Source organism: Chionomys nivalis, chromosome 6 (genome assembly GCF_950005125.1).
Source record: "Chionomys nivalis chromosome 6, mChiNiv1.1, whole genome shotgun sequence".
NCBI lineage: Eukaryota > Metazoa > Chordata > Mammalia > Rodentia > Cricetidae > Chionomys > Chionomys nivalis.
In genome coordinates, this window is record NC_080091.1 from 85,575,531 (window position 1) to 85,601,656 (window position 26,126).

General features: G+C 36.8%; 1 protein-coding gene across 2 annotated transcripts; it reads right to left on the reverse strand.

Annotated features, from left to right (window-relative positions):
- Positions 1-635: 635 nt before the first annotated feature.
- Positions 636-25,396, reverse strand: LOC130875383 (UDP-glucuronosyltransferase 2B17-like). Of its 2 annotated transcripts, none has more exons than XM_057771055.1 (6): positions 24,666-25,396; positions 22,885-23,033; positions 21,084-21,215; positions 14,391-14,478; positions 13,702-13,921; positions 636-1,000 (listed from the first exon to the last, which is right to left on the reverse strand). In XM_057771055.1, the coding sequence occupies exons 1-6, from the start codon at positions 25,387-25,389 to the stop codon at positions 721-723; spliced, it is 1,593 nt and encodes a 530-aa protein (XP_057627038.1). In that variant the 5' UTR covers positions 25,390-25,396; the 3' UTR covers positions 636-720. The 2 variants fall into 2 exon arrangements, with proteins under 2 accessions (XP_057627038.1, XP_057627039.1); XM_057771056.1 differs by having other exon boundaries at positions 22,885-23,029; positions 24,662-25,396.
- Positions 25,397-26,126: the final 730 nt, after the last annotated feature.

Consider the following 26,126-nt stretch of genomic DNA (forward strand, 5'->3'; position numbering starts at 1 on the left):
GAGATTAGGTACAATAGATAAGGACCTTTATGTTGTCTGTACTATACTCTTTACATGTAGATATTACCAGTGAATGTCCCATGGTCCTGGCATCTCCAATAGCCTGGTATCTCCATTCCAACTAAGGCTTCACCTTTATACCTTTATGGAATAGCCTCTCATGGCATCCTAACATAGGTTCATATGCTACTACTCATATCCGTTCTAAGGCTTCTAAGTCCAGAAATGCCTTCATGCCTACAGTCCCACCTGTCTTCACAGAGAACAAACTGCTCCCACTTCCCTTTCTGTCTTACCTCTCCACCACATATTTGCTCATCATAATGCTGCATGCCCTGACTCATGCCAAGGCCTCTCCTTGGTTTTTAAATTTTCATTTTTGTTAGTTTTTCTTTGATAAAAAAGAGGGTTTATTTCATGTTATAGCTCCCTGTCCATTGCTGAGGAAATATAGGCCAGGGGTTCAAGGGCAGAACTCAGGATGCAGGACTGAATCAGATACCATGGAGGAACTCTGCTTACTATCTTGTTCCTTATCATTGCTCAGCTTTTTTCTTTTCATTATGTCATTTATTTTGTGAGATTATAATATAATTGCATTATTTCTCCCTTCCCCTCTAATGAAGATATGCCTTGATAGAGTAATCAGTGAATGTTCAGAAGGCTGTTCATAAACTAGAACGATGCTGAAATGGAGTTCATGTGCATTCTCAATGAGCTCTACTCTCTCTTCGTTTTCTTTCCCGTCTTTACCAATTTTCGATAAATGAATAAGAAGGATTTTAAGGAAAGGAAAGCTATGGCTGCCACACAGGCCAGTAGGAATCCAATCACATCCAGAGAGTGGTACTGGTACCAGGTGAGGTTGTGTGCAAGTGGCCTCAGGTGCTTGGCCCCTTTGTGGCGCATGACAAACTCAATCCAGAAGATGACTCTGTCCAGAGGTTTCATGGGCTGGTCATGATGAACAGTTGACAACCACATTGCATTCTTTTTATAGCTGGCAGAAGGAAAACAGACATTAATTTACATCAGAAATGAAAAATGCACATTTGTAAATTTTGTGTAAAAATTAAAGTTAATCACACAATATAGAAAATAAATATATTTTGTTCATGACAAGGAAGATCTTCAGAGGCATGTCTGAATTCCTTGAGCATGCAAGATTAAGCATTTAAAAATTAAATAATAAAGGCAGGCAGGCCCAGGCGGTGGAGACACCAGCGCACAGGCAGGCCCAAGCAGCAGACGCGGCGGATGCAGGATAGTCCAAGCATGATACAGTGAAGTCCACACTGAGAGCAGATCGCCCCACTGCAATTAAATCAAGTAGGTTTTTTGGGGCCTGGCCTGCAGAGCAGTAAGCCTTTTATTGGCGAGGTCCACGTGCGATCGGGGAGCCTGGTCCTGTCCCTGAAGACCCTCCAGAGTGGGGAGAGTGTACTTGGCCCACGGCGGGACACAGGAAACGGAGTGGGGCATTCCCCGACCCCCTTGACCCCCCCCGGTTAGTCTGATACCCTCTGCTGGGGTGATTCCTCCTTTACTGTGACCTCTCTCTCCCTGACCCATCCCAACTTGTGCCCAGGGGCCTCCTTCACTCCCCCTCCCTTTGTGGGGTTGCGGGATCACCTAGATTAGCCTGTTTGGGTGCTGGGTCCGGAGCTCGGGGCAGAGGGCAGCAAGAGTTTCTCTGTTTTGGTGAAGGCCTGCAGAGTGGTAGGCCTTTTGTTGGCGAGGTCCCTGGTGAACGGGGACCCTGGTCCTGCTCCTGAAGACCTTTCTGAGTGGTGAGAGGGATCTTGGCCTGCGGCGAGAGCCAGGATAGGGATCGAGGGCATTTTATAAGGGGGGCCCCTGGTCAGCAGGGAAACCTGATCCTGTTTTAAAAGACCAATTAGATAGCATTGATAGGAGGAGATGGGCAGACGCCAAGGCAAGAATTCACCCAACAATCTGGAAAACAACATGAAAACACCAGAACCCAATGATCTCACAACACAAGGACTTGAACACTCTAACACAGAAGAAGAGGAAAAAATTGATTTTATGAAAGCAATATAGTCCCTTAAACAACATGTAAAAAACACCCTCATAGAAATGGATGAGAAGTATAACAAAAAGTTTAAAAATGAGTAAATATATAAATGATACCCTGGGAAACCAAGAAAAAAATGATCAAACAGGTAATGGAAACAGTTCAAGAATTGAAAACTGAAATGGAAGTAAGGAAGAAAACACAAACTGAGGACTAGCTGGATATGGAAAATCTAGGTCAACGAGCAGAGGCAACAGAAACAAGCATAATCAATAGAATACAAGAGATAGAAGAAAGAATTTCAGATTTTGAAGACACCATAGAGAAAATAAATGCACTGATCAAAGAAAACAGCAAAACCAACAAATTCTCATCATAAAACATTCAGGAAATCTGGAACACAATAAAAAGACCAAACCTAAGAATAATAGGGATAGAAGAAGGAGAAGAGTCACAGCTCAAAGGCCCAGAAAATATTTTTAACAAAATTATGGAAGAAAACTTTCCCAACATAAAGAAACATATTCCTTTGAGTATTCAAGAAGCATACAGAACACCAAACAGACTAGATAAAAAAAAATCCCCTTGCCATATAATAATCAAAACACAAAATATACAGATTAAAGAAAGACTTTTAAGAGATGCAAAGGAAAAAGGCCAAGTAACTTATAAAGGTAAACCGATCAGACTTACACCTGACTTCTCTATGGAAACCATGAAAGCCAGAAGGTCCTGGATAGAGGTACTGCAGAAACTAAGAGACCATGGATGCAAACCCATACTACTATACCCAGCCAAGCTATCATTCACTATCAATGGAGAAAACAAGACATTCCAGGATAAGAACAAATTTAAACAATACGTAGCCACAAATCCAACCCTACAGAAAGTAATAGAAGGAAAATCACAACCCAAGGAATCCAACATTGCCAACACTGCCTACAATAACTCAGCCATCTAGAGACCCTTCAACAGCACAACTCAAAGAAGGGAGACATACAAACTCTACTACCAAAAGCAATAAGAATAACCGGAATAAACAACCACTGGTCATTAATATCACAATATTAATGGTCTCAATTCACCTATAAATAGGCACAGGCTAAGAGATTGGATACAAAAACAGGATCCAACAGTCTGCTGTTTGCAAGAAACACAACTCAACCACAAAGACAGGCATCTACTCAGAGTAAAGGGTTGGGAAAAGGTTTTTCAAGCAAATGGTCCTAAGAAAAAAGCAGGTGTGGCCATACTAATTTCTAAAAAAACTAACTTCAAACTAAAATCAATCAGAAGAGATCGAGATGGACACTATACTCATAACAGGATCATTCAGCAGGAGGAAGTCTCAATCCTGAATATCTATGCCCCTAATATAAAAGCACCCACTTATGTAAAAAAATATTACTAAAACTCAAGGCAGACATCAAACCACTCACACTAGTAGCAGGAGACTTCAATACACCTCTCTCACCAATGGACAGGTCAATCAGACAGAAACCTAATAGAGAATTAAGAGAATTGTTGGAGGTAATGAAGCAAATAGACTTAACAGACATCTATAGAACACTCCACCCAAATAGGAAAGAATACACCTTCTTCTCTGCAGCTCATGGAACCTTCTCGAAAATTGACCACATACCCGGAAACAAAGGAAACCTCCACAGATACAAAAAAATATCAGTGCCCACCTGTGTCTTATCAGATCACCACGGATTAAAGTTAGAAGGCAACAACAATGCTACCCCCAGAAAGCCGACAAACTCATGGAAACTGAACAGTCAACTACTGAACCACATCTGGGTCAAGGAAGAAATTAAGAAAGAAATTAAAGTCTTCCGTGATTTTAATGAAAACAAAGAGACAACATACTTAAACCTATGGGACACGATGAAAGCAGTGCTAAGAGAAAAGTTCATAGCACTAAGTGCCCACTTAAAGAAAATGGAGAAAGCATACATTGGGGACTTAACAGCACACCTGAGAGCTCTAGAAAAAAGAGAAGCAGACATGCCCAGGAGGAGTAGAAGACTGGAAATAATCAAACTGACGGTGGAAATCAACAAAATAGAAACACAGAAAACAGTCCAAAGAATCAATGAAACAAAAAGTTGGTTCTTGGAGAAAATCAACAAGATCGACAAACCCCTATCCAAACGAATTAAACGACAGAGAGAGAACATGCACATAAATAAGATCAGAAATGAAAAGGGGGACATAACCACAGACACAGAGGAAATTCAGAGAATCATTAGATCTTACTACAAAAGCCTGTATGCCACAAAACTGGAAAATGCAAAAGAAATGAACATTTTTTTTAGATAAGTACCATATACCAAAGCTAAACCAAGACCAGGTGAACCATGTAAATAGACCTGTTAGTCGCGAAGAATTAGAAACTGTTATCAAAAATCTCCCTTCCAAAAAATGCCCATGACCAGATGGTTTCAATGCAGAATTCTACCAGAACTTCCAAGAAGAGCTAATACCTATACTCCTTAATGTATTTCACAATATAGAAATAGAAGAGTCATTGCCAAATTCCTTTTATGAAGCTACAGTAACTCTGATACCAAAACCACACAAAGACCCAAGCAAGAAAGAGAATTACAGGCCTATATCACTCATGAACATCGATGCAAAAATTCTCAATAAAATACTGGCAAACTGAATCCAAGAACACATTAGAAAAATTATCCATTATGATCAAACAGGCTTCATCCCAGAGATGCAGGGCTGGTTCAACATACACAAATCTATCAATGTAATCCACCATTTAAATAAACTGAAAGAAAAAAAACCATATGATCATTTCATTAGATGCTGAAAAAGCATTTGACAAAATTCAACACCCCTTTATGATAAAGGTCTTGGAGAGATTAGGGATACAAAGGTCATACCTAAATATAATAAAAGCTATTTACAGCAAACCGATAGCTAACATTAAATTAAATGGAGAAAAACTCAAAGCCATCCCACTAAAATCAGGAACACGGCAAGGCTGTCCACTTTCTCCTTACCTCTTCAATATAGTGCTTGAAGTTCTAGCAATAGCAATAAGTCAACATAAGGGGGTCAAGGGGATTCGTATTGGAAAGGAAGAAGTTAAGCTTTCGTTGTTTGCAGATGATATGATAGTATACATAAGCGACCCCAAAAACTCTACCAAAAAACTTCTACAGCTGATAAACACCTTTGGGAATGTGGCAGGATACAAGATCAACTCCAAAAAACAGTTGCCTTCCTACACACTAAGGATAATGAAGCAGACGGAAATCAGAGAAGCATCACCTTTCACGATAGCCACAAATAGCATAAAATATCTTGGGGTAACTCTGATCAAGGAAGTAAAAGATCTATTTGACAAGAACTTTAAGTCTTTGAAGAAAGAAATTGAAGTGGCCACCATAAAATGGAAGGATCTCCCTTGCTCTTGGATTGGGAGGAACAACATAGTAAAAATGGCAATTCTACCAAAAACAATCTATAGATTCAATGCAATCCCTATCAAAATCCCATCAAAATTCTTCACAGATCTGGAGAAGACAATAATCAACTTTATAAGGAAAAACAAAAAACCCAGGATAGTCAAAACAATCTTATACAATAAAGAATCGTCTGGAGGCCTTACCATCCCTGATTTCAAACTCTATTACAGAGCTACAGTTTTGAAAACAGCTTGGTATTGGCATAAAAACAGAGAAGTCGACCAATGGAATCGAATAGAAGACCCTGACTTTAGCCCACAAACCCATGAACACCTGATTTTCGATAAAGGAGCTAAAAGTATACAATGGAAAAAAAGAGAGCATCTTCAACAAATTGTGCTGGCAAAACTGGATGTCAATCTGTAGAAGAATGAAAATAGATCCATATCTATCACCATGCACAAAACTCAAGTCCAAATGGATTAAAGACCTCAATATCAGTCCGAACACACTGAACCTGATAGAAGAGAAAGTGGGAAGTACTCTACAACACATGGGCACAGGAGACCACTTCCTACGTATAACCCCAGCAGCACAGACACTAAGGGCATCATTGAATAAATGGGACCTCCTGAGACTGAGAAGCTTCTGTAAAGCTAAGGACACTGTCACTAAGACAAAAAGGCAACCCGCTGACTGGAAGAAGATCTTCACCAACCCCGCAACTGACAAAGGTCTAAATTATATAAAGAACTCAAGAAACTAGACTGTAAAAGGCTAATCAACTCAATTATAAAATGGGGCACTGAGCTGAACAGAGAATTCTCAACAGAAGAAGTGCAAATGGCCAAAAGACACTTAAGATCATGCTCAATTTCCTTAGCGATCAGGGAAATGCAAATCAAGACAACATTAAGATACCATCTTACACCTGTCGGAATGGCTAAAATAAAAAACACCAATGATAGCCTCTGCTGGAGAGGTTGTGGAGAAAGGGGTACACTCATCCATTGCTGGTGGGAATGCAAACTTGTGCAACCACTATGGAAAGCAGTATGGCGGTTTCTCAGGAAATTCGGGATCAACCTACCTCTGGACCCAGCAATATACCCAAGAGATGCCTTATCATACAACAAAAGTATATGTTCAACTATGTTCATAGCAGTATTGTTTGTAATAGCCAGAACCTGGAAACAACCTAGATGCCCTTCAATGGAAGAATGGATGAAGAAACTATGGAATATATACATATTAGAGTACTATTCAGCATTAAAAAACAATGATTTCTTGAATTTTGCATACAAATGGACGGAAATAGAAAACACTATCCTGAGTGAGGTAAGACAGACCCAAAAAGAGGAACATGGGATGTACTCACTCATATTTGGTTTCTAGCCATAAATAAAGGACATTGAGCCTATAATTTGTGATCCTAGAGAAGCTAAATAAGAAGGTGAACCCAAAGAAAAACATATAAGAATCCTCCTGAATATTAACCTTCATCAGGCGATGAAAGGAGACAGAGACAGAGACCCACATTGGAGCACCGGACTGAAATCTCAAGGTCCAAATCAGGAGCAGAAGGAGAGAGAGCGCGAGCAAGGAACTCAGGACGGCGAGGGGTGCACCCACACACTGAGACAATGGGGATGTTCTATCAGGAACTCACCAAGGCCAGCTGGCCCGGGTCTGAAAAAGCATGGGATAAAACCAGACTCGCTGAACATAGCGAACAATGAGGACTACTGAGAACTCAAGAACAATGGCAATGGGTTTTTAATCCTACTGCACGTACTGGCTTTGTGGGAGCCTAGGCAGTTTGGATGCTCACCTTACTAGACCTGGATGGAGGTGGGTGGTCCTTGGACTTCCCACAGGGCAGGGAACCCTGATTACTCTTAGGGATGATGAGGGAGGGGGACTTGATTGGGGAAGGGGGAGGGAAATGGGAGGCGGTGGCGGGGAAGAGGCAGAAATCTTTAAGAATAAATAAATTAATTAATTTAAAAAATTAAATAATAAAGATCAAATATTCCTAAAGTAGAGTTTAGAGATAGCTAAGTCTTAAATACAAAATAAATCAAAATGAAATATTATTTGAGTATATAAAGCTTCAGTTACCCATAAGCAATTATTGGTAATTTTTTGTACAATATGTGTACTAGTGTCTGGATGTATAAGTAGAAGGCAAACCACTCGAGTTCTCATGGTGGTGTAAATTTGATAAAGATTGAAAAGAGGTTTTTATGGTACATCTATAATGATTAATGGTTTTAATTACAAATGTGTCCTGGTTCTTATTAATTAACTCTAATAGTTTCTTCTCATTGTTTTTACGTTTTTCTAATTAAGGTCATCAAATAGTTGATAAAATTAATAGGAAGAATAATTTTCTTCTCTGTTTCTGTATTGAATTTTTTATTACTTTTATGATTTTTATTATAAAGTATAATCACAATTATATTTTTTGCTACTACTTTTAAATAGGTGTGTGAGGGAGTATGTGTGTAAAGTGTGTAAACTGTGTGTGTATATGTTTGTGTGTGTGTGTGTATGTGTATGTATGTGTGCTATGAGATCTGCTGGAGTTAGAGTTATAAATGTTTGTAACCAACTAATGTAAGTGTTGGGAACAGAACTCTGGTCCGCTGCTAGGGTAGACCTTTGCTTACCGACAGATTCATCTTTCAAGTCTAATTTTGCTCTTATTGTTGATATTTGTTTCTGTTAGCATTGTAATTTTAGGAGCATGAGTTGTAAAAATTTCACACTGAAGATCAAATACAAGGTGTACTAGATTCTAATGCTGAAATAATTATTGATGAGCATATAAAGAAGAAGGGGTATAAAGACAAGTCATCAACTCTGATGTCAGTTTGATGCAGCAGAACTAGCAATTGTAATAATGGTAACTTACTGTCTTTTTATTTACAAAGCAAAATGAGAGAATTATGTATTTATTCTTATTAAATAATCATCATTTCTTAGTATGCATGTTACATTTATTTAAAATTTAATTTGTAACTTATCTGATTAGGAAATGGGAAGAGGGGAAGCTCCTTTGGGAAGGGTGAGGAAGGTTAATACAAAAGAAGTACTGACAGTAATAAAGTACCAATAAAAATATCAGAAAAAGCCATGATGAATTTTACTATTAGTAATTATTCTAATCCCCCATAACAATACAATTTAATGTTTAAATATACATATATAATTTTAATGATCTTTTGCTCTTCTGGACTGATGGTGCTCAATCGAAGAGTCAAAGAGCACCTTACACAAATCTCAATACAAAACATGAGAAATCCTCTTTTTAAGAGGTTGGCCAAGTCTGTCAAAGAAACTCCCTAAACATAGAGCCTATTGATGTTGCTTATTCTCTATGATGTTGCAAAGGTGGAAGGTAAGTTTCTATTGCTGAATGAGCATTCAATTCAGAAACAGAGCCCAGAGACCTCTCAGCTGGAACTGACTTGACATCCCCCTACCTGAAAACTAGCTTTTGTGATATTAAACAGTAGAGAGGATTGAAAGATTTTAAAAGCCAGAAGGAACTGCTGTGAAATTGTTTCTTTGGTAAACTACACTCATGAAGTCTCAACAACATGAGTACCTAAACAAGATCTGAATAATTATGACACCTACAGTCATTTTTAACAACATAGGTCCCTAAGAAAATATGAATAAGTATCACATCTGTAGTCATTCTCAAAAACATAGGAACCCTAACAAAATCTGAATAAGTAACACATCTATAGTTGTTCTCAACCAAATAAGTCCCTAAACAAGTACTTGATGTGGATCTTTTCTGTGTAAACATTAAATATAATTGCATAGTATTATCACAGTATTGTGTGAATAAGATGGCTTAATAAAGAAGTGACTTGGGCCCAAGACAGGGCTAAACAGAGCTAGGTAGGTAAAACTAAGCTGAATTCTGGGAGAAAGAAGGTGAAGTCATGCAGCCCCTGGAGACGATAGATAGCAGGCCTTTTACTGGTAGGCAAAAACCACGTGGCAATACACAGATTAATAGATATGTGTTAATATAAGTTACAAGAATAACAAAAAATGCATAAGCTAATAGAGAAAGAAGTGTTGTAATTAATATAGTTTCTGACTGGTTATTTTGAGTCTGAGTGACTGGGAACAAACAAGCAGCTTCTTCCAAAAGATCTGAATAAGGATGACACAAGTAACCATGCTAACATGAAAAGAGGTAGACTATACTCTGGTCCTAACTCCACACAAATTTTTTATAGGCACTGAAGTAATGCTGAAAGTTAGAAAGAAAATTCTTCTTCCAAAAAGCTCTTTTGGAAAGAGCTTCCAAATGGAGTTTTTCAATCAAAGATAAATAATTATCAACATGTTAATTTGCTTCATAATAATAAGTTTTCATTATTTAAATTTATCCAAAGACAGGTTTCATATTTAAATATCTAAACATACACATACTTTTATGTTAATATCTATGCTATTTCAATGTACAAAGTTACAACTTTCATAAAACTTACCTATCTCTTTTATAACATTCAATTTTTTTGTAATATTTTCCTATGGCTTCTAGGTGTATGATATCTGGTACCACCTCTACCATTTCAGTGTTGCAAGGAGGGCTGCTTGTTGTGGGAGTTCCTTCTGTCTATGTGTTGCATTTACTGGTAATGTATAAACCTTTTGTGCCTATAGCAGGGACAAATAATGAGATGGGGAAAGCTTTGCTTTTTGATGGGAGAAGGAAGGCGGAGTCAGAGAGATGCCATGAAGCCACTGGAAATAGACATGCTGAAACTTTGTTGGTAGGCCACGACCTCGTGGTAATACATAGGTCAAGAGAAATGGGTTAAATTAATAACTAAGAGTGATCAATAAGAACCTAGAGTTAATGGGTCAAGAAGTGATTTAATTAATATACTTTTTGTGTGATTATTTCTGGTATAGATGGGTGGGAACCAACAAAAGGCTCTCCCTTTCAGCAAATTGGTGTCAATGCGGTGGACTAAAATCCATGTAAAATGTGAGAAAGCTTGAAAAGGAATTCTAGACACAAAAATATAGAGTTTAACACAACTTCTTTATGTTTGCTGGCAGTGTGCTGCAGCTCCCTTAAGAGAGGTTTTTTCTGATTCATTTATGACCATTTTGAAATGCTAGCTTTTTGGCCTTACTGCCAGTATGACCTCTGGCTCTTTTGGGAGATAGAACATTTGGATGGGGTTTGTGAACCGACTACTGCAACTTGCTTAATGACAGCAAGGACTGGCTGTGTGCCTGACAATGGGGTTGTGGCCATGGCTCTCAGAGGCAGCAAACATTTCTGCCGTGCTGGACTGTGCCAAGCAAGCAGGAAGTTCCATATATATCATAGTAATTGCACAGCTTGAGTTTTAGACTAGACAGAGAAGGAGGTAGTACCATATATACCATAGTAATTACACAATTTAAGTTATAAGAAGTGCTTAGCAATTTAAGAAGCACTCCTGGACAGTAAAGAATTATAGATACAAAATAGGACAGATTTAAAAATAAAAGACGTCTAAATGGGTCACAGTGTTGGATAAATGCATGCAGCCTTGGGAGAGAGAAAGAAAAGATTATAGAGAGTTGTAAAATAAGGAAATCATATAAAAAACAAAGTCTTTAAAGAGACAGAGTATAGACAATCATAGAATAAAAGGAGTAAAGAAAAAATAAGCCATGTAATGATAATGGAAAATTCACAGAGTCTGGATTATGTATATTATTGTGTTTTCTTTGAGATTTTTGTTTAAAGAGCTAAGTGCAGAGAGACATTTCATTGTATAGGCTGCTATGTAAATGAGCATGTATATTATAAAGGTATCATGACTTCCAAATTTGCATTTAAGGATGTGTTGCTTTGGAAAAGAGGTTCTTCTCTTGTTTCCACAGAGGTTGATGACCTGTGGATTACTTCCAGACTAGTGTGGTTGATGGACCAAGACTCCATGAAAGGTTTCCTTGAACAGCCCTCAAAAATTATTTAGTCCAATAAACAGTAGGAAGCAGTTTGGAAAAAACTACACTCAAATTTCTAAATATTATTTATAAATGTCTTTATATTTAAAGGGGGATATTTTATTGAGACTTGCATTTGTATGGATCTTGCTTTATTGATTCAAATCTAAGGTCAATTGCATTATGTGTATATTTCTGCTCTTGATTAAGGTATTGTGATTGTTGTTCATTAAAAAATGTAATGTATGAGTAAGAAATATAAGTTAATAGATAGTTATCTGTAATAGTCAAGTTTATAGTCATGTTAGGTTTTCTAGATATATATAGAGATATTTCATTTAGGTATTCTTCAAATCTTTCAGAGACATGCAGAATATGGCATTTAAATGTTTTAAAAAATAAGGACTTTTCATGAGAATGAGACACATCTACACCTGGCAGCACAAGCTACTTCAAGAGGAACATGGGCACCAAAGAGGTTCCTTATGAAGTGTGTCAGTCATTTGGGCAAGAAACTGCTCTTCATGGCCACATAAACAGACATACAGGACCTGCAGAGAAAAGACTGATGAACTAGACTAAATGTGAGATGGTTCTTTGAAGTTTCTGCTCCATGAAAGAGTCTGCCAGATGTTCTACAGGACACAGAAGAATGTGACTGGCAAACTGACAATATAGGCAGAAGTATTTTTAAGATTTCCTGCTTCATGAAAAAGTCTGCTGGATACTATGGGCCTGTAGGCCTAAGACGCCTCAACAATACAGATGAACCTTGGGTGACTATCCAGGCAATGAGATGTCCCTTTCAATTCTACAGTTTTAGAAATTGCTTACATTGCACCTCCTGTTTACTTATATATTGTCATATCCTTCTGGAGTCTTTGATGAAGCTGAAGAATTTATACTTATAGTTTTCCTTAGTTATGATAAAAAAAATAAAGTAGATATAAAAATTGTATCTATAATTCTTGCTTGAGGACTGTTTTATTGAATGTAATTTTACTATGTTAAAGCCTTCCTTTTTTTAAACAGAAAAGGGGTAATGGTTGGAGACGGGGTCACTTTTTTCTGTCTCAGTCGCTCAGCTAGCTTACACCTGAAATAATCACAGGGACACTGTATTCATCAAATTATTGCTTGGCCCATTAGCTCTAATTTCTCATTGGCTAATTCATATATCTTAATTTAACCCATTTCTATTAATCGTTGTGTTTCCATGTGACTGTGGCTTACTGGGAAGATTCTAACCAGCATCCATCTCAGGCAAGAGATCATGACGTTTGCCACTTTGCTCTTCTTCCCAACATTCAGTTCTGTCTTCTCTGCCTACCTAAGATCTGCCCTATTAGGCAAAGAAGTTTCTTTATTGATTAATCAATCAATGAACACATAAACACAAGGACCTCCTACACCACTATAATTCCTCTTGATAACTATTTTATTAAATGTAATTTTACTATGTTAAAACTTTCCTTTTTGTTTAAACAGAAAAGGGAAAATGGTGTGAAAGGTCCTTCTGTCTGTGTTGCTTTTATTGGTTAATGACTAAAGAACTGGATTGGCCTATAGCATGAGAGGAAGAAGGCAGAGTCAGAGAAACACCATGGAGCTGAATCTGGAGACAGATGTGCTGAAACTTTGCCTGTAAGCCACTGCTGAGTTGTGATACACAGATGAATAGAAATGGGTTAAATTAAAATGTTAGAGTTAGCCAATAAAATGCTAGGGATAATGGGCCAAGCAGTGATTTAATTAATATAGTTTCTGTGTGATTATTTTGGGTCTGGGTGGTAAAGAACAAATAAATGGCTCTTCCCTCCAACATGTCATTTCACATCACTTATTGGCTATTTAAGTTTTATACTATCCTTTAAACTCTGACCAATTACTTTACTAAAAGAATTGAAAACAAAAATTGTCCAGAACTGGTGGCATATGCCTGTGGAACTAGCTGTTTGGAGGATTAAGTTGAAGAATTACACATTTAGGAAAAGTATGATTTACATAGAAAAGAAATATAAAGCACAACAAGGAAATAAAAAGTAATAACAAAAAGAGGAAAAAACCTATGACACTAAACCATACCCTAATTTGTACCTTCCATTATTTTTGCCTTTAGGCTAATTTTTTAATTTAATATTTTATTTCAAAATTATTAGGATACTAAGTTTTCCATTATTTTTTGGCCTTCAGTAAGAATCACAATTAATAATAAACAAATAATAACATAAATATATTTCAAAAGATTATACTCACAAAGGATTATCTATGATGGCCTCCAGTGCACTGAGCAAATCTGCCCTTGTCATTGTTCTGAAATCTAATGAAACAGCTGCTCCTTTGGCTACTATGTAGGCAATGTTATCATGTTGCTCTCCAAACAAAGGAATGCCAATCATAGGGATTCCAAAATGGATTGCCTCATAGATTCCATTGGCTCCACCATGAGTTACAAAGGCTTTGGTTTTTGGATGACCTAGAATAAAATGAATTCAGGTTGACATTAATTAGCAGTCTTAGACATGAAATGAGGAATGTGCATTAATTGAATGGAGATTTTGTACATGAAAATTAATTTTACTTAATTCACTTTATTAATTTAGTTTACCACATAATGTCTGTTTCCCCTCACTTCTCATATCATGAATACCTATGTGAGGATTCTAATACTCGTAACCTTGGTGAAATGTTTTCTTCTCTAGGAGTGAGAAGAAACTAAATTTACAGAGAGATATTTTGCAGAATTGTTTCAGACTTGAGAGTTGAACTATGAAATTCTAATTTCCATTTGAACACATGAGGTATATGGTAGTTAAGAGAAATTGAGTATTAAAAACAACCAACTGCATACCAGAACTTGTTATTTTAAATAAATAATACATTCACCAAATGTAATATAAAGGATTTTGAAGTCAACTAGGATAGGTTTGTTCTGAGAGTCTTACCTAGAAGGTCATTCTGGGGGAGCCATTTGTAAACTCTGGTATTGGATCCTAAGGTATCTGGTGTTTTGCCTTCAAATCTCCAAAGAACCTGTTAAAGATTAGATCATCTTTATTGCTGGGACCAACTTTAGCATTATACAGACAAGATAAATTATATTTAGGAATATAAATATATATATATGTATATAACAGCATTCATAAAAATGATGTTATGAATTTGTAAGAGAGCTTGGAGAATGGAAATGAGAAGGTTTGGAGGAAAAACAAAAAGGAAAAAATGATACAATTGTATTATAATTTCAAAAATAGAAATTGTTAAAATAGATCTTTATATGTTTAAATATAACATAGGTAAATACCTCTTATAAAAGGGATGAAGACATCAGAAAGGGTAAATTTTGAGAACTGTAGACATACTGAGAAGAAGATTGTGCCAGCAGAGTCTGTGCTTTTTTTTACATTCAGGCAAGATGAACATAATCATCATTTTTCTAAGCAGAGATGTTTAGACAAATGAGATAGCTAATGATGCATAAAATATTTAATACACTTTCACGGTGATATAATTCAATTTCAGAGAAGAGTGGTACATTTTAATAACTCATATTTTATATGAATACATTTTGACAGTTATGAGTCTACTTTTAATACTATTATATTTTAAATGCTTTTGGGGGTTTACTTCACCTGTTCTATGTTATTCACCTATTCTATGTTATTTTCATTGAATTTCAAGGTTTTAATCTTTTATTACTTATTCATGACAAATATTCCTGATCCATAATTCTCTGTGGTCTGAAGTTCTTCGAAACAATGCCATTGTGTTGACCAATAGGAACATGGAATCATCTGTCCCATCCAGGGAATAATTTTGCATAGTGTAGTTTTGGAACATGATCTAGGAATGGAGGCACATTAACAGAATTCTGAGTGCTTAAGAAGAACTCTAAGAAAACAAGACATCAATTTCTTCAAAATGCTAGATTGTTCTGATAAGTGTGTTTCACCCTCCTTTCAGGTATAACAGATATGAGTGGATATATTTTAGGTTAACCACTACTGCTTGCTATAGTCATCCAGATAAAGTTTAAACTGTCCTTTGTGCATTTTTGTTGTTTTTTAATAGAAAATGGCCCCCTAAGGGAGTGGCAATATCAGGAGGTGTGGCCTTGCTGGAGGAAATATGTCACTGAGGGGTGGGCTTTGAGATTTCTTTGCCCCAAGGTTACCTCAGTGTGACTTTCAGTTGAATTTTCAATCAGAATTGCTAATTAAAAATTTTGAGTTATTGTAAATGAAAAGGAATGTAAAGGAAAAGTTACATGGCATTATGGAACCTATATTCCCTTGTGGACAAGAATATAAACATGAGTTGGGTTTTTCATAAGAGTCAATATTATATAAAATCTGGTGACCCTGTCTGGTCTGTTTCTGAAGAAAAGATATGGGCTCTTCACAAGGTTGACAGAGAACAGTGGAGAACAGGCACATAGAGACTTCGTTTTCTTCCTGAAATTCTCCTGGTTTTATAATTAAAAAATAATCTGGCAAGTAGACATGATTGAATGACTTGTGAAATGTAATTGCCACCATGTGGTCAATGTGAACTTTACGGTCTGATTTATCTAGAGACAGTTATTGTTAAAGTTTGGCCTTTAATAGTTTTGCATTTAAAAGATTGCTTTTATACTATACATATACATTCTGATAATAAGGTACATTTTGGTTTTCCTCTGCCTTCATTCAATCATAAGAAGCTTAACTCTGATATCTGTAATTTATTCATTTCAAGGCATGACACAATTCCCTATTATGTGTCTATTCTATGCAGAAAAGGTTTTAGAGCCTGTGAGGGAGGCTTTTCCTCAGGCTTCTATTTGTTAAATTCAAACCTTGGACTTCCTTTTTTTCTGCAAGATGTAGCATGTTCAGCTCCAACATCATGTTTGCCTCCATGGTACCATAATTCCTTTCATGATGATAATGGTTAAATGACCTACAATATTTAAGTGTATTTTTTATTACAGATGTCATGGTCATGATGTCTCTGTAGAGCAATGAAAACCTAAGTAAGACTCTATGAAAAAACTTTTTTTTGTCACACATGGCTTGTAGTACTGATCGTACATAACTTCAACTCATGTGATTTTGCTCATATGACCCTTCTAAACCCTCAGACTGTACATTGTCTGATTCTCTGATTAGAGTTAACTATTGCTTATGATTATAACCCCAAGTTTCCAGGAGAAGGTGCCTTAGATGAAGAAGTATCTGGCAGAGTCTGAATGAATATTGGAAAGGCATATAAATAAGGAGAAGAGATCCCCATTCAATTTGGGTCACTTAGGCATTGATTTGAACTATTATAAAATACTAAATGAAGATAAGGAGATTATTAATCATGAGGAAGAAATGACTAATTCCTTGCATGAATATAAACTGGATGATAACAACTTAAAATTAGGAAAGAACGAAAATCTAGGAAAATTTCCCAGTGTATGTAAAATCAAAGGAAATAAAGCACCACGTTAACTATGCAGGTGATGTCTCCCTCAGCTCAATTTTTGGAGTCTCCTTTAAAAATGTTTCCTGTATTGCCTAAAGGCACTCCTGAAGCATGGGGTAAGGAATCTGATAATCAATCTAATCTTGCATTCTTTCTACTTATTGATGAGGATTTCAGAGAGCTTATAAAAAAGCTAAGTTTACAACCTAGATAAGGTTGGAAGAAAAAGGAATTCATTTACCAATTAATCCCTGGCCTCATGAGCTCAGCTTTGTGTTTCACTGAAATTTCAACAAAATAGAAGTGTTTAGCATGGGTTAGACATGGATAAAATGAAAGATTGTGACTGAAAAAGCATGGGATAAAACCGGACTCTCTGAACATGGCGGACAATGAGAGCTGACAAGAGGCCAAGGACAATGGCACGGGGTGTTGATCCTACTTCAGGTTCTGGCTTTGTGGGAGCCTAGAGAGTTTGGATGTTCAACTTCCTAGATCTGGATGGAGAGGGGAGGACCTTGGACTTTCCACAGGGCAGGGAACCCTGACTGCTCCTGGGACTGGAGAGGGAGGAGAAGAGGAGTGGGGGGAGGGGGAGAGGGGCGGGAGGAGGGGGAGGGAAATGGGAGGCGGGGAGGAGGCAGAAAATTTTTTTTTCAATAAAAAAAGAAATGAAAGATTTTAAGAAGACTTGTGTTTCCTGTGGATCTACTGCTCCATGTAGTTATGAATCGTTTTGGTTGGAACAATAATGCACAATGGTTGCTCTATGATTTTTATATATTTGCTAAAATGGTTCTTAGCCCTTTCAAACTTCTTCAGTGGCAAGTGTGGTTTGCAGAGAAAGCCCCTAAATTGTTATAGCGCTAGAACTGGGGTAATCCCAAATATCACATATGAAATGGTGTCAGAGAGTGGTAGATTGGTATCAATAGATTATCAACTGCTTAATGCTTCTGACAGCTCTCTCCTGTTGGGAGCAGTGAGACCCCAGATCCTGAATTTCTTGTAATCCCCTGATCTGAGTGTCTACAGCTGCTCTGAGCACGAGACCTTCAGGAGTTCCTGATGGCAGGAGAGTGGTTTCTGGTGGGTTTGGCTGGGGCGTGGCTATCTCTATATAATCTGCCCCTAAACACAATAAAGAGGGCATTCTTGGGGAATTCAAGGATGACCCATGTCTCTGTCTCTCTGTCTGTGTATGTTTGTGTATTTTAACCTCCAGCTTACTTGCCTGAAGCTTGCAAACTGGGTAATAGCGCACAGAGCGCAGACATGGGGCTCGGTGACCAGAATTCAATGTCTCCACCGAGATATCGGCACTCTCCCACATTAGGGATGTAGCTATGGCCTCCTGGATTTAGCTGATATGGAATCTGACTTCAGGTCTAGGAAAGTAGTAAAAATACAAAGTCCCTCTGTGCCTTATGGCTGATTTCATAGAGAAACTTAAAGATGCTATTGAAAATCAAGTAATAGATATTATTATTAAAACACTTAGCTTTTGAAAATGTTGATAAAGATTGCCAAGGATTAATCACGCCTCAAACAGAGATAGAAAATGTTCTGGATTTTCCGAAGTTAATTAACTTCAGAATGTAGGGATCTACAAACAAAGAGTAAAATTAGCTGGTATAAAAATCTATGCATTACAAAAATAGATGTTAGCAAAGTGGCCACTTGAAGAAAAATGTAAATTGCCCCCACAATTGTATGTTCAGATTCAATGAGTTCCAGGTTTTACCCTATATGCAAGGAAGGAAAACATTGAGTTAAGAAATGTTGAACCAAATTTGATAATGATGGGAATACATTGCTTGGAAACAAAACAATACCAGCTAATAGTAGGAAAATATGTATAGGGGTCCCCATGGGACCCACAAAATTAGAGGCTTTTAAGGAAAAAAATGACAACATTGATGCCAGACTTCAGATTATAATCAAACTAGTCTTTCGTTTCAAGATGTCATTCAAGAAATTGCTGCTATTGGTAGTCCTTGCCATTAAGTACTGCCATTTCCTTTCTTCAATGTCCTTTAAGGTTACACACACAGAATATTGGGGACTTATACTGCCTCAAAGAGTTAGACTTTTATTGGGTTGCAGTAGTTTATCCATGAATGCAATCATAGTTCACACAGAAATCACTGATGAAGATTTAACAGGGCAAAGTGCAGTCACGAATACAGTGCCTACTAATTGGTCGTTTAAGCAGAAGGAAAATTGCAGTTATTACTGATGTCTATATAGCCTTTCACAAAGAAACCTGATTTGTGAGCAAGAACTCAGAAGACTATGTAGATTTAAGGACCTTACTAAAGGAAAATGATAAGCCATCATTAGACTTAAAAGTAAAGGGAAAAATGTTTACAGTATTATTTAGTTATGATGAGACTGATGTTTCTTTTATAACCATGGAATAATAGACACCTGGATGGCTTGTTATGGGGGGTAAATTAAACCCTAATAGGGTTGGGAACTATGAGTTCTAAAAGACTAAACAGAATGCTACAAAATGACAAGACATAATGAAAATACTCCAGCACTGTGTTACTCGTATTCTGATTAATTTTGGGAAAGAGGCTTTCTACAAGAGACTCATGCAGAGATCTCTATTCCCACATCTAATGATACCCGTTCTCCACAATCAAAATTCTAATGAAAGTTTGGGTTGTCAAAAATGAAAAAGACTAGGAAAACAGATGCCCGAGATTAATGGGCCCATATTCCCAAGTATAATGGGTCATAAGTATGACTTAATATTTCATAGGAGTCAAAATTATATAAAAACCTAGTGACCCTGTCTGGACATTTTTAAGGCCTGTTTCTAAGGAAAAGATATAGGATCTTCACAAGATTGTAAGAGAGCAGTGAAAAACAGGCACATAGAATTCTCCCTGGAATTCTCCTGGTTTTGTATTTAAAAATAATCTGGTAAATGAAGATGGTTGATTGACTTATGAACTGTTAATGACACCATGTGGCCAATGGGAACTTTACAGCCTGGTTTAACTAAAGACAGCATTGTTGGCCTTCAATAGTTTTGCATTTGTAAAAAACAGGTTTTACTATACTTATTCATCCCCATAATAAGGTACATTTTGGCTTTTCTGTTCCTTCATTCAACCATAAAGGATCTCAGTTTTGATATTAATGGATTGTATTGATCCAAGACATGGCAAAATCCCCTATTATGTGTTAATACTACGCAGCAAATGATTTAGACCCTGTGAGGAAGGCCTTCCCTTGGGTGGGCTTAGATGTACAAATTGCTAAGGTGCTTATTTAATATGGCAAAGTTGACCTGGTTGCCTGGTTTTCCCTTCATCCTTCAGTCCCTACCTGTGGGACCCTCCTGGTTAACATACCCTGAGTGGTAATAGAAGAATTATAATTATTTGATTTTAAATTACGAGAGGCATTTGTATGTTGTGTAGTGTCATAGACACAAGGTCCCTACTTCTTCCTTGTGTGTTAGGACTTTCACTCTGACTGATTAAGAGCAGAGTGGAGAGTTTCATCTTTTATGATGCAGACATCACCATGTGGGAAGCACCTGTCTCTACATTTTCTTTGGATATTTCTCCTACAAATACTGGCAGGCCAACCAAAAAATAGATTTTTTTCTTTTATTGCATGTTCTTTCAATTAGCCAAAAATGTACTTTGATTGACAGTTGGTGAGCCTAGGCCTCCTCTTTTAAATGGCCCTTTCAATTAAACACTGAATATGCCTGCTCCAAAATTAGGATTCAGAGTCATGCTGTATTTCAAACATTTTCAACACCTGCTTACTATTATTCTGATAGAAATACTATTTACAAATTAATTCACCTCCGAAAATCTAATGTATGCAGTGACTTTAAGTAATCACCAAATAGAACAAGTGACTCTGAAGAATTTGGTTATGTCTACATACTCTTGATAGCAATGTCATCATTATGCCAGCATTTCATAATATTCCCACATTGATCACTGTGTTTATATCCAAGTCACTCTTAGTCAAAAACACCTTCTGCAATATTGAAGCATCTGTTGTGAATATCTGTTTCTAATATCTGTTTGGCTAAGGGCAATTAAAGCTTCCTTAAAACTTTACCTTTCATACCATCATTTCTATAATCAGACCTTTCAAGGACGTTCACAGAGTTAGTATATGGTCACCTCCCATGGGATGCTTTCCCTCACCTTTTGTGGAATCTGGGCAAGGGCCCAGGCGATTGCATTGGCTTTGTCTTCTGACATGTTGCTGACCATTGACCCCAGAGAAAACACCACGACACCATGTTCTCCAGAGGTCTGGACAAATTCTTCCATTTCCTGTGAAGAGAATTTGCTTCATGACAAAATACAGTTGTAGAATAATCACTTATGAAACATTTATGAAAGAACTAAGAGAATAAAAATTGAAGTGTTTATAGGAATATTTAGTATAGTGATGTTAAAACATACAGAAGACCAACATGACAATATCAGACTTTGAACTTCGCAGTCATCCACACAAATTATACTCGCACATTGTCCAAAAGATATTCTAAATATTTTTCTCTGGTAAAATTAAAACTCAGGAGAATAAGCATATTCTGTGAAGCATTCAAAAATTGTCATTTCATTTACAAAGTTTCTGCTTACAGAAATGGTTATTATTTTTTCCCTTGCTATTTTCTTTTTCTCCTATAATGGCTGATTTAATATTATTAACTAGTGTTTGATGAAATAATATTTATGTTATAGTATGTACATTATGGTAATTTTCACAAATGTTTTGATTCTTTGTGTAACAATCATAATGCATGATAAAGATATAGTCTTTAATAATTTTCTGATATTGTATATGAATGGGATATTTTCAAAGCTAATATCCAAAATTTACTGGTTGGAGAGAAACTATGACTATTCTGTTCGTTCAGATATCAAACAATTCCTTAGGATATATGTTAATCATACTTTTGGTCATGAGCAGTTTATGATTGATGAGTTTAACTGACTTAATTTCTCTGTCTTTAGTCATGTGTTTATATGTGTGTGCTTGTTTGCACATTTGTGTTTGTATATACTTCTGTGTACATGTATGTGTGCTTGTGTGTGTGTGTTTGCGCATATGTGTATGTGTACTTATGTGTCTCTGCCCGTGTGTGTGCTTATATGTGTGGGTACGTGTGTGTGTCTGGGTTGCTGGGGTGATTCCTTGGCTTTGTTTAGCACGTAGATGCCAAAAGTTAAAATCTGATGTCTTCCTCTATAAATCATCAACATAGCTTTTGAGACTGTCTCACACTGAACACAAATCCTACCATTTTTTTTTTAAATATTTATTTATTTATTATGTATACAATATTCTGTCTGCGTGTATGCCTGAAGGCCAGAAGAGGGCACCAGACCTCATTACAGATGGTTGTCAGCAGACTAGTGGCCAACAAGCTCCCAGTATCAACCTGTTTCTGCAACCTCAGTGCTGATGTCATTGCACTGTGCTGGTGTAGGGACATAGCCCCACCCATTGGGGGCGTGTTCGCCTCGGGCTAATGTTTACGGATAAATCTGCCGGGCGTGAGCCCAGCAGCCCTTTTCTTTTGCTCCGCTTTTCCGGTACACCGCGGGAACCTGTGGTCCTGTAAGTTTATTTCCTTATTAAAGCTGTATATATCTATATAATCTGTCTACATTCATTTGCGCCACCACATGCTGGGACACCCAACTTTTTTCCTGGGTGTTGTGATTCAAACATATATCCTCATAATTGCTTAGAAAGGATTTTACCCAATTGCTAACCACCTAAGTACCCTCACTGGCCTAATTTAATTCACTGATAGGAATATTTCCAAGGTCTATCACAGTCTTTGCAGAGTTTATTGACCTCCTCCTCAGCAGATGCTTAAGTCAACTTCCTATATATCTCTGTCCCTGGGAGAAAAATCTAATGAAAACTGTAGAATCATACTCACCAGAAAGGAAATCAAATAAGAAAGAGATTTAAGAATGTGTTTACCTTAGGCAAGGGTTTAGCAGGTTTGCAGTGGAGACCTCCAACATAGTCAACATTTGGTAAGGTTGGGCGAGGAAACTCCAAATCCCAGTAGGATCTAATGAGCCACATTTCTGCTTTGCCTATTGTCTCAGTTAAGGTAGTGGGCCTTCCTAGAAGGAGAAATGAGCAAGTGAGAAGGAGAATAGATGAATGATTGTCATTTGAATATAAAATATATTTCCTTAAATGATGGAAGAATATATGCTTGATATGGAACATGTGAAATTAAAAACCAGTGTTTATTGATATAACATAATTTGCAGTGTAATGATTTGTTGCTCATATAATATACATAAATGTCAGTTTGGTTTTTTTAAAGCAAACTCTAAATATTAACTAATGTTTCAACATTAACTTGAAATAGTTATTGTAATACCCCCTAAGCCACTGTTTAAAGAGCACACATTTTACTCCTCTCTACATCTTTAAAAGGAACAGTACAAATATATACACACATTCCAGGTCTAAAAGTCACATCACGCCAGGTGCCATGGCCAGACAGCCCCAGGGTCCTTGTAGTTTGTAGCTTGTCCTTCATCCTCTTTTTGCTAAAGGAGCTGTATAGTTTATGAGTGGTTGAATTTCTGGTTAGTGCTTCTACCTTTGTTTCATATTAAGAAATTTAATAGTGCTTATCTTATAAAACAATCACAATATTTTCAGAAATTATGAGAATAGAAATTTTGACCACTCTTACCTATGAAATATTTTTTAAGAGAAAAAAACAAAACAAAACAGGAGAACAAAAAATAAAGCCTAGGTAAGTGTGTATCCATGCTTCCGTAGTGTTTAAACAATGGATGTTAGGAAAGTATACAATAAAAATGTATGGTGTTGTTAGACATCCCAGTTCCACTTTTAAATATGTGAACTAAGCCAGGCGGTGGTGGCACACTCCTTTAATCCCAGGACTCGGGAGGCAGAGGCAGGTGGATCTCTGTGAGTTCGAGACCAGCCTGGTCTACAAGAGCTAGTTCCAGGACAGGCTCCAAAACCAAGAGAAACCCTGTCTCGAAAAAAGTAAATCTGTGAACTAATATAGTATCTTTCAAGAGTAAAGGAATTCTTTAGGAAATACAGAGAAAATATTTTATAATTTATTTTATATTTTTTATTTATGTATATGTGTGTCTGCGTGAATACATACTAAGTTTATTCAGGAATTGGCAGATACCATAAAAGGGCAGCAGTTTCCCTGAAGCGGAACATACAGGCAATTTTGAAGCACTGGACCTGGGTCGGTTCTAGGAACAGAACTCAGGTACTCAAAATGAACAGAAAAATACTCTTAACCTTTTGGTTATATTTTCAGACCCCACAGTTTACTTTTAAATAAAGATAGTTGCCTATGCAAGAGAAAAAAATTTCTTCAATGTTATATACATATTGAAACTGTAAAATATTTCATTCCTTAATATACATTAATTATGATTTGGTTAACTAGTTACTGACTTATTAAAATAGATTAAAAATTATAGCAAAACAAGTAAGAACCACTTAAGAAAAGTCTACCTGTTTCTCTTTGTGGTTCTATATCTCAGCAGAATGTCCTGTATCAAGTCTAAAACCCGCTTCTCTTTGATCAAAAATATGAGCTTTAACACTGCATTTGGTAGCTAATATCATATTATATTTGATCACCTACTACAGGTAGGTTTTCTTTGCACTTCAGGGACTTGACTATGGATTTAAATACTTGTGAAATTTATGTTTTAGAGCTACTGAGAAGAAACATAACTTACCCAATGTTTCACTATAAAACTGACTCCATTTCTTCTCATTAAATGTCTCGAACCAAAAGTCAAAATACAACATACACATCATATTTTTTACCCTCTCCATGAAAGTCATTTGACCACCTAGTCCTGACAAAATTATAGGTACATAAGAGGTTGGGACTAAAAATCTTCCACTGTACTTTTCCATTGCATAGCCAGGAGAGAAGCGAAGACTGTACAGAAAAGGGATCTGGAGAAGTTCAGCTATCAACTCCCCACAGGGAGCAATGGCATCCGAGAAAAGGACATCAAACTTGGATCTCTGTAGTTTTGTCATAAGTTGTTTGTTTGAAACTGTGTCTCTGCAAAGACTCATATAGCTATCAGAGTATTCATTAAGCACGTTTTGCAGCAAAGGAGAGAAGGATAAACACAAATCTCTTGGTATCTCATAAGTCCACACATCCACAAGCTTTGTGAAAACCTCGTCTAGATCATCTTTACTGATAGACGTAGAAAAACTCTCAAACTTCAGAGCAGGTGATTTTTGGGGATCAAGAAAGATGGAAGCTGAAGGTCTCAGAACTGTCACTTCATGACCCCTCTGTACAAGTTCATCCAGTATTGTCTTTAGATTCATCCAGTGACTGTATTCCATTGGCCATACCAACACCTTCCCACAGGTCGCATATCTGAAGTAGCAACTCATCTGCAGAAGCAGCAGAACAGACATCCACTTCACAGGCATCCTGAGACATCAAAGTCTTCTGGTCACAGTGTGTCCCCTGTGTCATCGCTTATCCTTATATTTAAGAAGAAAAAGCCTTGAGTTAAAATATAACTGGAGTTGATCAAGGCAAATACACTAAATGACCACCCTGAACTTCTGATCTAATGGAGATAGTAAAAGCAAATATAAATTATTCATATTTGCATTTCAATGTTTAATGACAAATGTTTTGTAATAAAGCAAATTCAAGAGTCCATGACCTGTTTGCATAACTGTTCTGTTTGTAAGATATTTGAATAGGAGCTAGAACATTGGTTAGTGAGAGGTTAGTCAGAAATTTCTTCTCAACATAGAAGCCAATATAAGTACTTGCACAGCTTATAAATATTTTTTATATCATTTAATGAAAATTTTTAAAGAATGTTGATAGACATATTCACATGCATATAATTTCTTAAATAACTTGGTAGTGCACCTAGCAAACTCTACTGACCGAAGCCCTTGGAGGCAGATAGACAAGAGCCTCCTCCTACACATGTCCCTAGGGAAACAGAAGTCTAGCAATTGAGTTGTTATACTCATAGTTGACAGAGTAACCTGAGTGATATCTGCTAAGACAGTCAGTTGGTTCTTCTTAATTGTCCACAGGTCTTTCATAAACTCAAGAAGTAGTTGAATAGCTTGTTATCAGAATCTAGTCCATAAAGGATCTAAAAAGTACGTGAGTACATGCATCTACATTCGTTCCTCTCAGG

Excerpts from the sequence above, each read along its gene's own strand:
- LOC130875383 (XM_057771055.1), bottom strand. The coding sequence starts at position 25,389 with ATGCCTGTGAAGTGGATGTCTGTTCTGCTGCTTCTGCAGATGAGTTGC. Across the intron at positions 21,216-22,884 it reads CTGCTAAACCCTTGCCTAAG|GAAATGGAAGAATTTGTCCA; the intron begins GTAAACACATTC and ends TTCTCTTCACAG. Across the intron at positions 13,922-14,390 it reads CCCCCAGAATGACCTTCTAG|GTCATCCAAAAACCAAAGCC; the intron begins GTAAGACTCTCA and ends ATTTTATTCTAG.